We start from the raw sequence: 14,771 nt of genomic DNA on the forward strand, positions 1-14,771 counted from the left end.
TTTTGGGGGAGCCACAGTCATCACCTGGGTAACACCTGTGCTCTGCCTTGGGCATTGAAACTAGCCCACTGTACAACGTTGAAACACACTTCCCTTCTCGCCGCTTTTCCTGCATGCAAATCCATCCAGACCTTGCAGACCGTCTTTCTTTCTTCCCACCTTCATTGGAGTTATGAAATACTTGGCCCCCTCCTTGAGAAGTAGCTGTCTTTCTTTCTCACTCTTTCTCTCTCATCTCCTTCTCACTCTTTCTTTCTTATCTCTTTCTTTCTTTCTTATCTCTTTCTTGCTCCGAGGAGTACTCGCCTGTCTGTTTAGCGCCACATGGGGACGGCGAAGTCGGAGTGTGTACAGAGCGTAAAAGATAGGCCCGGTAGGATTTTTCTCGACTACGCCTTTGCGTCTGGCTCAGCAAGGGTCGCTTCGGGCAACGGAAGAAGCCTAATACATTCCTCTAGTCGGGAGGAAGCGCCACTACTACGACTCTGTCGAGGGCTCCTACATGGAACTGGAGGAGGGGTGTATCTCTATACGACTGTATGCGTATGTTTATGTATCGTTGTATATATCTATGTATTCATGTATGCATGTATATATATCTACGCATGTGTGTATATATGATCTATCTATGTATCTATCTATGTATCTATGTATGTGCCTATGTATGTATGTATTTCTATGTCTGTGTGGGGTGCGTCTCTATAGGGAGGTGCGTAATGTATTAATGGAGCTGTGGCTGAACATCCGGAGATTTCGTAGAGGCCCTTCTATCGCAGAATGCGACAGTTGCGAACGAATCTAAACTCAACTCTGGCAAAGTCTAGCTTCTGTGAAAGAGAGAGAAAGAAAGCATCGAAGTTCTTTCTTCTCTCGAGATCGAAGATGACTCTGCTTGTCCTTTCAGACGTAGCAGTTCTTTCGTCACACCAGTGTTTGATATACGGCAAAACAAAGTCCAAAGGAGAATACAAAATTCTTTCTCTTCTTCTTCTTCTTCTAAAGCTCCCCGCAGCAAGAGGTGCTGTCTCTCTTTCTCCCTTGGAAGAGACAATCTTCATGCTTCTCTCCTAGTCGCATGTGACCCCGGAAAGATCTCTCCGTAAAGAATCTTCATTCCTTCTTATTTCTCGCGTACCTTTTCGGGTGAGAAAGAAAGCCGAGGAAGACCAATCTGCACCTACACGCACTCTACGAATCTTCGGTCTCTCACCCCCTGCTCTTCTTGCTTCCCTCCTCCTAGTCTGCACCCATATATATATATTATGTATATATACATATAATGTGATATATACATATATAATGTATATATATAATTATATAATGTATATCTATATATATATATATGTAATATATATATAAATAAATGGATAGTGTATATATATATTTATTATGTATACATACATATATATAATGTGAATATAGATATATGATGTACATATATATATATATGAATAATGTGTGTATATATATACAAATAATACATATATAAATATATAATGTACAGATATATCTATATATAGATAATGTGTATATATACAAATAATGTACGAATACATATATTTTATATATATATATATATAATGTATGAATAAATACATATAAATATACATACATGTAAGCCTACATGTACACACATGTTCATATATATATATATATATAGATACGTAGCGATGTATATTTATACATAGAGAAGCAGATATGTTGATAGATAACTGTTTGCCTTCATGTCTAAATCTTTCTTGATAGATATGTAGAGAGAACTTGTATAGCAGTTTAGCCGTAGAGATAGAGAGGGAGTGAAGGAGTGAAGTGTCCCTTGTGTGCAGGCTTGGTGTCTCCTGTAGAGAGTCTACATGAATGACTTTCTCTCCATCCATCCGCGCTCCAAAGAAAAGCAGAGAGACGAGACAGGAATAGGAAGTTCGTGATCAAGGTAGTTAGTTAGACCCTCATACCAAGGGAAAGAAGAGAACGTGAAAGATGGATAGATCTGACCTGAAGATCTATCTACCTATCAGGCCAGCCGCATCGCCACTTCCCTTTCTTGCCTATTATGATAGAAGTGACGGTAACGTCTCTTTGACTTATGTAAGGCTAGTCCAATCCAACCCGAGAATGCCTTACTACACACTCTTTCTTTGGGGCTTCCCTGTGAAGAAAAGACTTCTTCTATCTCAAGTTTCCCTGACTATCTAAAGTACAAGAAAGGAAAGCTTTCGGCTTTGAAATACATACGGGGTGGAACTCCTCCTCTATCTGGGCTTGACGGCTACGACTGAATGAGGAGACTACAGAAAGGCACCATAATGCTAGAAAAGGTTACCTACAGAGCCACACCGAGTGTAGGGCAGGTGAGGTGTACATACACCCGATGAATGCTTCTCTCTTCTTTTTCGTCATTTTGTTGATATCAAGACAACCTCTCCTTTTCATTTCCACAGAAAAGAGAACACTTTCTTTTCATGAGATCCTCTCAGTTTCACTTCCTTCTCTATCGTATTCTCCTCAGAGAAAGAAAGACGACACTACTGAGGCAAGATCCTGTTTCGGTAACAGAACCTTCTACCCGTCTCGTCTCTTCCTATCTCACTATGAATGAATGTGTCTATCTCCTCTATCTTCGCTTGCAGATCTCTTTCCATTCTTTCTCTCAGTCCTGCCATGAAAAGGTTTCAACTTTCTTTGTACCGTCTTCTTCTTCTTCTCTTTCTTGCCTCCTGCCTTTCCTTCTTCTCAAAGCGTATCTTCTTACTTTCTCCTCTCTGAACGTCTTGTCGATATCTTCTGTAGGGCAGGCAACTCACGGCCAGCCTCTTAAGAAAGAGGAGGAGAGAAGCACAGCTATCTATCTTGTGTGTACGTAGCGAGAAGTAAAGGCGAGAGAGACACCCAACGCATAGGAAAGAAGAACGGTGAAAAAGAAATAATTCGTTAGGAAGAAGCAAAATGGGAAAGATAAGAAGAAAATGCAGAAGAGGAGACGAGATGAATATCAGACGGATGAGGATTTTAGATGAAATAGACCTCATGAAACAAGAGAAGAGAAAGAGTGAATGAAAGAAAGGAAGGAAATGGGAGTGTTCAGGTGTCTATACACCTCATGAAAATTGACTCGAAAGAGGAACAGAAGTCGCTTTCTCTTCTTTAAACCCCCTTGCATCTACAAGAGCTCTCTTCAAGGCTTCTCTTCCTTTCTCACTCTTTCTCCATTCTTTAGATTGATGACTCTATCTTCCATCTAGACAGCGAGACAGAGAAAGGAGCCCTTCTTGAAACTGTCCGGGGTGTACTTCTTGCTCTTCTTTCCAACAGACTTCTTTTCTTTAGCAATAAAGAACGAGACCGGGTGAGGGATAGATGCGTGTGCTACTTTTCATGCGAGAGAAATCTACAGATCGCTCGACCGCTGAATCGTTAAAGGAGAGAGAGAGAGAGAGAAAGAAAGAGAGAAAGGAGGACGCCACCGAATCCACTCCTAACACACACAGACAACTCATTCAATCTCGACATGCATCATCCATCGTCTTTTCTTCTTCTTCTTTCTTTTCTTTCTTTTCTTTCTTTCTCCTCATCGTTGTGAGGTGTGTATCGATTGTCTTGTATCCCAGGGAGGTTCCCCTCGTAGCCTTTCTTTCCCCTCCGTCTTATCGAGAGACCAGCTAGAGTCGATCTCTTCGATTTACACAGGATCTTTCACTCCAAAGTTTGTCTTTATCTTCTCTTTTTCTTTCTTTCTTCCGTATCTCCTTTCTTCATTTGAACATAGCCGTTCTTTCTCTTCTTTTGCCCCATCGCGTTTTCCTTTTCTTCTCTCTTCTTTCCGACTTCTGAAGCAAGGGAGGAGACTAGCATTTCATACACCCTAAATACATCTGCAGTCATTCCTAGCTAGATCTCTTCTCTCTCTTCACAAGAGGAGACACACCCCCTACCAGGTTCCTTCCTTCTCTCTGTCTTAATCTCCCGTTAGCTCCTTTCTTTCTTTCTTTCCTTCTTACCTCTTTCTTTCTCTCTCTCTTTTGTATTTCAAACAGGAAAGAAAGAACTATCCATCGAGGTTTCTCTAAGACAGAAAGATTTGACGTGGTCTTTCAAACTAGTTGTTGTCCTTTCTTGTCTGGTGTGTCTGTATCCGTCATCTTTCCTCTCCCCCCCTGTCTCCATCCCTCCTATCTAGAGCGAGAGACATCTGCTGTCTCCGAGGAGACACGGGCTTTCTTCTCTTGTTCATCTCTTATGACAAATCAACGGGGGATTTCTTGCATGCATTTCTCTCTTCATTTGTCGATCTTCTCCTCTAGCAGAAAGAAAAGCTTATCTGTCGACATATCTTTAAAGAAATCTATGAGGCAGATAGAGGAGTAGCAGAGAGATCTCGCTACCATGCGTCCGTCTATAGACAACAGAGAGATCTTCTCTCCCCCAATTTTTCTCTCTATGGAGAAGACAGATTTCTGTCCTTTTCACTAACTAGATCTCTTCACACGTCTGTCACGTCTCTTCTTCTTCTTTTCTTTCGAGCGATCCCCCACCATGAAGAGGAATCAATTGTCGGTGAATCGATTCTTCCCTTCTACTATATCCCTCAATAGGATGACAGTGAAGACAAGAATCTAACTCTCTCTTCTCATACATTTCCTTCGTCACCCCCCCCTCTTCTTCTTTATCTCTATTTAGAGTTAGGTACAAGAAGACAGGGAGAGTCCCTATCTCTCTCTCTTTTCGGTATGTCTGTGAAGCAATTTCTGTCTTTCTTTCCCAGTTGAAAAGTGTCTCGAAGTATGAAGATGACGGTAGCGCTTCACTCTATTTCATTCACAGGAACTCTATCATTACGTCTTCTGTCTTTCTTCTTCTTCTTCTATTTGAATTTCTTCTCTATTCTCTTCTTGACTCTTTACGAAACTTTCTCTCTCTTTCGTACAAATACAACTCTCCTACCTCTCTCCACTTCAGTCTCTTCTTCTTCTTCTTTTCTTCGCTTGCCTTTTCCTTCTTCTCCACTCCATGGTGGTGTCTTCTCTGTCAACTCGCTGGAAAAGTACAAGGAGAAGAGGAAAGATTGTCTCTGCAATGCTTTCTCTCGATTCGATCGAGATGAGGAGGAGAAGGAGACGAGAAAGAACTCTCCACACAATGACAGAAGAGAAGGAGACAGCACGGGAGACACCGGAGGAGACACCCCAACACGACGGACGTATGAGGATCATAATGACGACGAGGTGTATAGACACCTCAAGCAGCACAGAGAATCGGAAAGAGAAGAAGAAAGGACTGAGATAAGCTTTGAACTTTTAGATCTTGCCAAGCAAGGAGATGTTGGTGTAAGCTCTTTTCAAGCCAAGGGAAATCCTAGGTTCTTTTCTTCTTTCTCTCTTATTCTCCCAGTTACTGCGACACCTATGCTTCCACGTCCTTCCCTTCACAGGGGAGTCACTGAAGACCTCCTAGCCACAAACGGGTCTTTTCTTTTCTCTTCTTCTCTGTCTTCTTCCGAGCTGCCCTTAGTAGGAAATTACCACAGAAAAGGAAGGGGAGGAGAACACGTGGAAAAGACACCCACCACGACAGAAGAGAAAGAAGAAGAAGAAGAAGAGAGAAGAGATGAAGACAGATGCATGGGACCAAGCTTTTCCACTGAAGTAAATCATTCGCTGAGAGAAGAGAAGGAGAGAACAAAAAGACTCCACCCTAGCTCCGAGGATGCTCATCTCGACAAGACAAGAGGACAGGAAGAAGAGGAAGAAGACTTTTCTTCTTCTTCTTCTCCATTCTTTTATCTCCCCCCCCCTCTCTCTATTGATATACGGCCATCTTCTCGGGGTGTACATACGGCAACATCCCTACCTCGTCATCTCCATGGAGCTTCTCCTCCTCCTCCAGATGAAGAAAATCGTACAAGAAATGATACAGCGCAACGACCGCTTCCTTCTTCTTTCTCTTCTTCTTCTTTACGTCTCTCTCCTTCTCCTTGGGGGGCGTTCCTCAAGCAATACTGCGGCGGCGGGACTACAGGAGGAGGAGGCGACGGCCGGCGTCTTCGCTTGCTGTCTCATACTAGTCAAAGAGATAAGAGCCATAGGAAGGAGAACGGAGAATTCGATACAGAAAGCGAAGAAGAAGAAGATCTTTCCTTTTCTTCTCGGCTTCTGCGATTTCTCCGAGTTAAGCAAGTCTTACGATGGCTGGCTCCATCGACTGAGTTCTTTCGCACTTCTCCTTTCAGGCTTCTCAGATCGAATCGACATATCTCCAGGCTGCTAGCGTCTCTCTCTCGCATCTATCTCTCGCAGCAAGAGAAACACCGAGAAGAATTCTTCTCTTTACGACAGCAAGGCAAAGACGAAGAAGAAAAGGAGAAGACTTTAAGAGAAAAAGATGACGATAGAGAGAGGGCGGGGGTCCCCAGAGATCTTCTCGATCAAAACAGAACCTCTTCATCTTCTCTTCTCCCTTTACACCCGACTGCTTTAGCTTCAAGGCCGAGTTCGTCTCCTTCTAGATCATCTTCTCTTCCTTCTAGATCATCTTCTTCTTCTTCCTTTTCTTCATCTTTCGAGAAGCAAGAAGAAGACAAGGTGGATGACGAGGGCTTTTCTTTTGAAGAGTCTATTTCATCTTCTCTTCCCTTTGCCTTTCATTCATCTTTTCTTTTCTCTCTGTCGTCATGCTGTCTTCAGTATTCTCTCTCGATTGTCTTTGTGCTTCTTGTTTCTCTTCTTCTACCTCTCTATCTTTTCTTTCGACATATCATTCTGCCTCTTCTCTCTACGAACTTCCAGAATCTCTTTCATACATCTCTCTTGTATCTTAACAAGGGGGATGGAGGAGCGACGCACTTGACCTCCTTTCTCGATCCTCCTTCTCCTACACGTCATCGTAGCCATTCGTATCAGAAGGAGCTCCATAGCTCTAACCTCTCGCCCTCTCCATTAGCTGCCTCAGATCGAAGCCTTCACGGTCTCTTCTCCTCTTATTCTCCCTCCTGTCCATCCAGGTTGCCTTCTCCTCACCTTCCCTCTTCAGTCTCTTCTCCATCATTTGAGCAATCTTCTTCTTCTTCCTCCTTTTCACATCCTTCTACCTCTTCTGCTTCTTCTTCTTCTTCCTCGCCACTGCCATGTCCTTCTTCTTCTTCTTCTCCTTCTCCCCTTGCGTCGTCTTCTAGTCATTCTTCTCCTCCTCCTCCCCCTCCTCCCTGTTTTGAAGTAGCGGCCGCAGAGCACTACGCGCGCCTCTTACTTCGCTGTCCTTCCACACTGACCTCTACGACTTCATCCGAGACAATGCTTAAGAGGTGTAAACTTCTCCTAGGGGCATCTCTCTTCTTCTTCTTTCTTTTTCTTCTTTCCTCTTATCTTTCTCAGTATGAACTGAAGGAGTCTCTATGCTATACAGCTGAGAGCTTTGAGATCTTCATCTACGGAAGTTCTCCCCACGATTCTGGTGCCGATCATCATCCATACCATCGAACTCATTATCAAACGTCTTCTCATAGCTCTCGACAAGATTCTTCTTCGCCTTCTTCCTTCTTCATTTTACCTCTTCTTCATGGTCCGTCTGAGAGAGAAGGTCTGAAGAGTGTAGAAGGTTCTTTCTCTTCAAAGAAGGGAGGCAAGAGAGAGAAGAAGGCATACAAAGAAGAAGAAGAGAGAAAGGATGAAAAAGGAGACTCTTCCTTATCTTCCACTTCTCATACTCTTGATCGCATACAAGCCGTTGCTCCTTCAGAGGGCAGCCCTCCTGCTTCTGTCTCGTCGACAAAGAAGAAAGAGAAGATGAAGAAGAGTGTCGAGAGAAAAGATGATAGACTGCATGCGATGCATGACAAAAATGGAGACTATCGCCGCCCTCATCGTCGTCCTATCGAAGAAGAAACTTCTTCTGCAGGAATGCAAGAGAAACTCCCCGCCGTCCTTCCTCATCTTGATAAGGGGGGTGTCTCCTTCTCTCAGAGACAAGGAGAACAAGGTAGCAAGACGTCGATGGAAGTGAGAAGCGAAGAGACGAAGATGAGACTTAGTGGAAGAGACAAAAAAGATGAAGAGAAAGAAGAAGAGAACAATTACGAAAGGAAGAAGAAGAGAGAGAAGAAAGGAAAGGAGAGAGGGGGAAGGCATTCGTCGATCTTTTTCGGAGGCGTCAAGAGCATCACGCAGTCTCTTAGAGACCTTGGAGAACTCTATCATACGATAGAAGAAGAGACATCCCCTCTATTCTTGGATAAGGAAGAAGAAGAAGATCAAGCTCTTCTTCACACTAAGGGGGATGGAGAAAGGCCGCATGCTGCTGAGGGTTCGTGTGCCAACGACCGTGCGTCTTCCCCCTCGTTGATAGGAGAAGGAAGAAAGAGAGATCGCTTTAGTACGAGTTGCGGAGAGAAAGAATCCGTCGATCCAGATGAGAAAGAAAGAAGAAGAAAGAAGGAGAATGATCAGTTAAAGAAGAAGAAGGAAGAAAAGAAAGAAATCTTTTCCCCAAGGATTCTATCTGAAGAGATTCCGAGAAGAACCTCGACGGACAGGGTCATGAAGCCGTCGTCTTTCCTCTTGCCCCCTTCTGACTATCACGACGAGAATCGCATGCAGACAGAGGAGAAGAAGAAGAGTGTGCATTCTCCATCTATAGGGGGAGAAGAGAGGAAGAAGAAGAAAGAGAAAGAGGAAGAAAGAAAGTCCAAAGAAGCGTCTCGCTATCCCTCTCATCATGAAGATCGCCGAGATAATGAAGAGGAAGAAGGTCATGATGGAGACAGCCTTTCGCCAAAGAAGAAGAGAAGACAAGATCTTCTCGAGGAAAATCGTCTTTCTCTTTTGAAGGCTCTAAGAGCAGCTGAAGAGCTCCACAGAAGATGGGGAGAGAGACAAGACGTGATTGCCTTCTACCCAGGAGAAGAAGAGAAAAGAAGAGAAAGAGACGACAACGACGACTCTTCTCAAGATCACCTCACAGATACCACAGAGAGCAAAAGAATAGGAGGAGAGGGAGAGAAGAGAAAGAAGAAAAAAGGATTTGCTTCCTATAGGATTCGTGAAAGATTTCTTTCTTTCTTAAGACGTCTGAAGCATATATGTGGTAGACGAGTCATCTCTTGCTTCTTCTCCTCCTTGGAAAAAGGGCGAAGATGGAGAGAGATCATGAAGAGTGACGAGTATCATGAGGATAGAGGGAGCTCTGATATAGGCAACAGAGAGAGAAATCCTTCACTCTATAGAGATAGTCAGGTGTACATACACCGTCCTATGGGGGGGGATGACAGACATGAGGATGAGGAGGAAGGAGATCTTGAGAAAGAAAAGAGGAGCGATCTGTCGAAGCCAGTCTCTCCAACACACCAAGCTAAGGTAAGGCATACTCATAGAAGAGGACAAGAGAGAGAAGCTTCTGAGACACGCTATGACCGAGAGAAAGAAGAAGACGAAGATTCGTGTATACGGGGTGATGGAGACAGTTCCGCAAGAGAAGATCAGAAGAGAGAGAGAAAGCCCTTTTCACCTCTTCCTCCGCCCGGGCGGCCATTCAATAGAGAAGGAAGAAGAGAAAGAAGAAGAAGAGAAGACGAAGAAGAAGAGAAAGAAGAGAAACGTCAATGCGATGGTGCTGATGATCCTGCTGGGAGAGACGATCGAAAGAAGAAGGTCGAGCTTTCCTTAGATCGGAACTCCAGGGAGAAAACGTTCGATTCCCGTTGTGTTCCTTCTCGAGGGAAGGCCAGTAAGCATGGACGTATCTCTAGCATCGAAGAGGTATCGATGCTCTCAAGAGATCGAGAGAGTGAAGATCCTCTTCTCCTGACAGGAGAAGGAAGAGAAAGAAGGGGGAGAGGACAGTCTAGAGAAGAAAGAATACGGTGTCACGACAGTTCACAGGAAGAAGAAAGAATAGAGAGAAGGAAGAGGAAAGGGTTCACAACGGAGGAAAGAGACAGACACGAAAAGACACCTTACCTCCAGAGGGAATCCAACATCGAAGAAGAAAAAGAGAACAAGAGGCAATCGACAGAGATGGTCTCTCGATACGAAGGAAAGAAGAGAAAAGACTCTAGAGATGACTTGGTACATTATGAGGAAGACATAGAAAGATCTTATCCTTATCCTTGGAGGAGGAGAATCTTGCCTTCTGTCTTTTCTTTCCCATCTAAGAGAGGAACCCTCGCAGAGAGTGAAGAAAAGGATCTAGGTTTCCTGCAGTGTCTCGAGGCAGAGCATCGAGAGAGACAAGCCTTCTTGCTTGTGAAGATTCTCCGGGCTATGTATAAGCAGCACGGTCGGCTCTCTTCCTTTCTCTTGCAGGAATTCCACCCGACGAGATTACGAGACTACCAAGCAAAGCTTCAAGAAGGCCGTCGTGCGTTGTATGAAGATATAAGCCAAGAGCAGGTCCCTCTTCTATGGGGCATGCTTCAGTGGCAGTTCGAACGTTTCTATGCTTTTCTCTTCTCTTCTTCATTCTATCTCCAGATCTCTATCTTAACTCTGGGAGGTCTCTTAGCTGCCCTTCTTACAGGAATTCTCCTCTTGAGATATCTATGGAAAGCCTCCTTCCATGTATCGACAGAATGCGGTCTTAGTCAACCTTCTTCGTCTCTTCAACGACAGAATGAAGAGAATCGCACACGAAGTCTTCTTCTTCTCTCCTTACACCCCGGACGTCCGTCTCAGGCTCTTCAAGACGCTTCTAGGGCCTCGTCGTCGTCGTCACCTCTCAGTCATAGTCAGAGGAAGTGTCCCCACGTAAGCACAACGGCGAAGCGCAATGAGGAACGAGAACGCCAAGCAATACGTATACAAATGTATACATACATACATATATCTACCTATCTATCTATATATACCTACTCTACAACTTCCTATCTCTCTATGTATTTATCTATCTGTATCGATCTATACATGTGGATATCTATCTATCTATCTATCTTTAGTCTATCTATCTATCTGTCTTTAGTCCATCTATCGATCTATTTATGTACTTAAGTCTATCTATGTGTGTAGCTCTTGCCAGTGGATAGGGCACTCCCCTTTACAGTGAAGACGAGTGTAAAGGACAAGGACAGAAAGAATAGAGGAAGAAAGAGTGAGAAAGAAGGAGGAAAAATGGGAAAGAAAAGAGTAGAAAGAAAGAAGAGATCGCTTGTTGTCTTGCTTCTGTTGATCTTGTAAGCAATCGGAGGAAAAGAAAGATCGAGAGCGAGAGAGAGAAGTAGATAGAGAGATTAAAGATAGATAGATAGATTAAAGATAGATAGATAGATGTGTTTCTTTCAAGATGAGCTCTAGTTCCCTTTACCTCAGTGTCTCTGTACAACTATCTCTAAGACGCTGAAAGAAGATCCATACGTACACATACATATATACATACATATACATACATACATATACATACATGCGTATATACATCCACTGGAGCTACATACATATTCATACATGTTTCAAGTCTACATGTATCTTCAGGTAAGTGTGAGATAGAGTCTATCTATCTACATATCTTTTTATCTTCTATCTATCTACCTTTAATCTATCTATCTTTAATCTATCTATCTATGCATCAATCTTTAATTTAACTTTCTCTCTCTCTTTAATGTATCTATGTCCTTCTTCTAGATGTGTGTAGGGAAGAGGTGAGCTTTTTCCGAGAGGAATTTCGTTGAGTGCAAACTGGGAGGGGATTTCTTTCTTGAAGCACGAGTGTCTTCTTCAACGATCTCTTTCTTTTCATGTTCAATTGATTCTCTCTTCTTCCCTCCTTCCGTCCTTTCTTTCTCCTTGTCTCTGTTCATTCTTTCTCTTTCTCTCGGGTGTCTCTGTCTCCCTTGCGATTGTAGAGTTCCAGGCCTCCCCGCTGGCATGTTTTGCTTCTGTCTTTTCTTCCCACCTTCTTTTCTTTCCTGGGAATCTTCTGCTGTGTCGGACTTCTTCTACTTCTCTTAGCCTCCATCATCTCTCTAGATTTCGTCCTCTTGCAACTCCCTTCTTCTTCTTCTTCTCTTTCGATCCCTCCCTTCGCCAGGAGTAGAGAGGTACGTATCGCAATGATAGACGACTTTATGACAGGGGAGAAGGTCTTCCAAGGTATAGTAAATCTCCTCTCTGCTTGCTTGGTCTGCAACTACAGGGTCTCTCTCTTAGTCAACTTCTTTCTCTCTCCTGTCTAGAAGAAAAGCCTTGGAGGAGAGAATTCTTTGGTCTGTATCTTTCTCTCTCCCCTCCTGTCTGCTTCTTCACTCTGTCTGTGTGGGTATCTGTATTTTTCTCATACACTCGCTTCGTTGCCGGAGTGCCTATTCTTCTATTAGATGGAGTAGAGGGGGATGTACTACTTTTCTCTTTCTTCTATCAGGAGGAGACAGAAGAGCGACTTTTAGGGGGGCTTACAGATAGAGACAGATAGAGACATTTAAGAAAGGGAGAGACAGGGAGATGGAGAGATACAGATACTAAACACATACAATAGGTTCTCTCGTGACAAGGAGAGATCCAAGGTAGATACATTAAAGATACGTAACTTACAAGATAGATACACTGGAGAAAGATAGATAGATTGATGGGTAGATATAGAGATAGATTAGAGATGGATAGTTCCGTTGAGAATAGATAGATAGATAGGGCAGGATGGATAATGTCCAGTCCTTCTCTGAAAAGATTTCGAATATCTATATCTACGTCTATCTCTCTCTATCTATATACAGAGGTATGTATCTATATGGATGTCTCAGGTGTCTTCGTTTCTCCTAGATAGATATCTAGGTTCTGTACGTATTACAGACTTCATGATAGATTCTCTCCATATATATAGATAGATGCATCTCTAGATATATATATATATATCTAGAGATGCATCTATCTCTCCTTTTTTTTTCGCATAGGTTCTTCAAGAGAAGCTTACTTTTAACCCACTTCCTTTTAGTAGGAAAGATCCAGGGTATCGAAGGAGAGTTTAGGATAGAAGGTTTGGGTGGAACTCTAATGGCGCGGTCTCGTCTCCTTCATCCATCTTGAGATAGAGAAGAGTAGCCCTTCTATGTCTCTTTCTTGTCTCCTCAGGGTCTCTCTACCATCCTTGCGTTCAACTTTACTTCCCCTTCGTCGACCCTTTTTCGAGATTCTCTTTCTCACTGTCTGCAACTCCCAACTTCTTCTTCTTCCTCTTTCTCTTATATTGAAGACGATGATGGGACGCCTTCCTTGTCTGAGAGATCTTCTCGCTTTCCTTCTCTTTTTAAGATCGATGCGTCTCTCTTCTCTCTTGTTTCTCCTGGGTCGCTGGCCTCCTTGAAAGAGCAGCTGGGCCGACGGATCAGCTCCTTCTCCTTGGGAGCTAGCCATGATGGAGAGTCGGTTCAAACAAACGTCGATGCTGAAGAAGAAGAAGATGAGGAGGAGGAGACGGTGAATCGATTCTCAGGAAGAGAGGAGGTTCGGAGGAGCAAATCTCATTCGAGGGATGATAAAGAAAAGAGAGAGAAAGAACGGATGAAGGAAGAAAAGATACAAAAGAAGAAAGAAGATGAAGAGAAAAGACGAATTGTGGAAGAAGAAGAAGATAAAGATCGCGACGAGAGTCTTGAAGGAAGAGAGAAAGAAGAAGACAGGAGAACAAGAGAAGAAGAAGAGGGATCAACTTCTTCTTCTTCCTCTTCTTCTTCTCCTCATGATGCTGAGGAGCTTCCTATAAGCTCCTCGGAGACCAAGAAGAGAGAGGAGCCCGAAAGAGCGCCCGAGCAACACTATTCTTCCTGCCAGCGCCCGCGGCAACAGGATGAAGCTTCTCAAAGCGGAGACGATGATAGAAAGAAGAAGAAGAAGAAAATGTCAAGAAGGGTCGACTTCTTCACACTTTGGAGCACACCGTTTTTCCCTCCTATCGGTCAACTTCGTAGGAGCCTCCATCGCGCTCTCTTCGCTGACAATGTCTTCTCTCAGCAGATTTCCCTCCCTTCTTCATATCCTAGTCATTTGCCGATTGAAAGAGGTGACGAAGATATCTCTTCTTCTTCTTCTCACGAGCATCAAGAAGGAAGAAGAAGAAAAGAAAGAAAACTCCGTCATCTACTTCCATCTTTTACTCTAGACACCTCACCTAGTCTTTCTTCCTCTTCTTCTTCTTTTCTTCATGAATCTTCCCCCTTTTCTCTATCACCTTCACTCTTTCTACCTCACAGTCATCCGGCTCTTGATCGGTTGACCAGAAAAGAAGAAGAAGAAGAGAAGAGGAAGAAGAAGAAGATCTTCGATAGATTTATTTATGATCGTCTGATTGAAGAGGCTATCTCTTCTCCAGACGGCGGAGAGAAAGAGGTACTCCGAGCTCTAGGCGAGATGACGCGAGGGAAGAAGACAGGAGACGACGGCTCTGAATGGTAAGGCAGTGTATTCGCATGATAGATGAAACGTAAGAGCGAAAGAAACAAAGGAGGAAGAGGAGGAGAAAAGAAGGAAACTATGCGCACGCATAAAGCAGAGTTTAGGCTACTTCTTTTCTTTCTTCGTCATGCTCCTCGGCTGCGGATCAATGAAGAGATGTAGGCTGTATATATACATACACATACATAGATACATGTATCTATGTATGTGTGTATGTATCCATATGGTAATTTAGATGTAGTAGGTATAGGTGTGAGACAATACACTCGCGTCGTATTCCTCATTCCTCTCTAGTTCTCTATCTCTCTCGGCAAGATTTCTTTCTCGTATGACTGAGGCGCGTGAAGTCTCTCTATAAGTCTGTATGGGGAAGGATGATACGCTAGAGATATCTGTCTCTCTATCTATATA

At 43.5% G+C, this 14,771-nt stretch overlaps 1 protein-coding gene across 1 annotated transcript in view; it reads left to right on the plus strand.

The window, feature by feature from the left end:
• Positions 1-3,624: 3,624 nt before the first annotated feature.
• CSUI_001513 (uncharacterized protein) overlaps positions 3,625-14,771 on the plus strand; it is a gene marked incomplete at its 3' end in the record, with an annotated part of 14,455 nt that continues 3,308 nt past the window's right edge. The window contains exons 1-3 of the mRNA XM_068061719.1: positions 3,625-10,733; positions 11,822-12,016; positions 13,041-14,356. Coding sequence (XP_067926306.1) covers positions 4,782-10,733; positions 11,822-12,016; positions 13,041-14,356 — 7,463 coding nt within the window. The remainder of the gene's footprint in view (positions 10,734-11,821; positions 12,017-13,040; positions 14,357-14,771) is intronic.

The sequence above is a fragment of the Cystoisospora suis genome, assembly GCF_002600585.1.
Source record: "Cystoisospora suis strain Wien I chromosome Unknown contig_609, whole genome shotgun sequence".
Lineage (NCBI taxonomy): Eukaryota > Apicomplexa > Conoidasida > Eucoccidiorida > Sarcocystidae > Cystoisospora > Cystoisospora suis.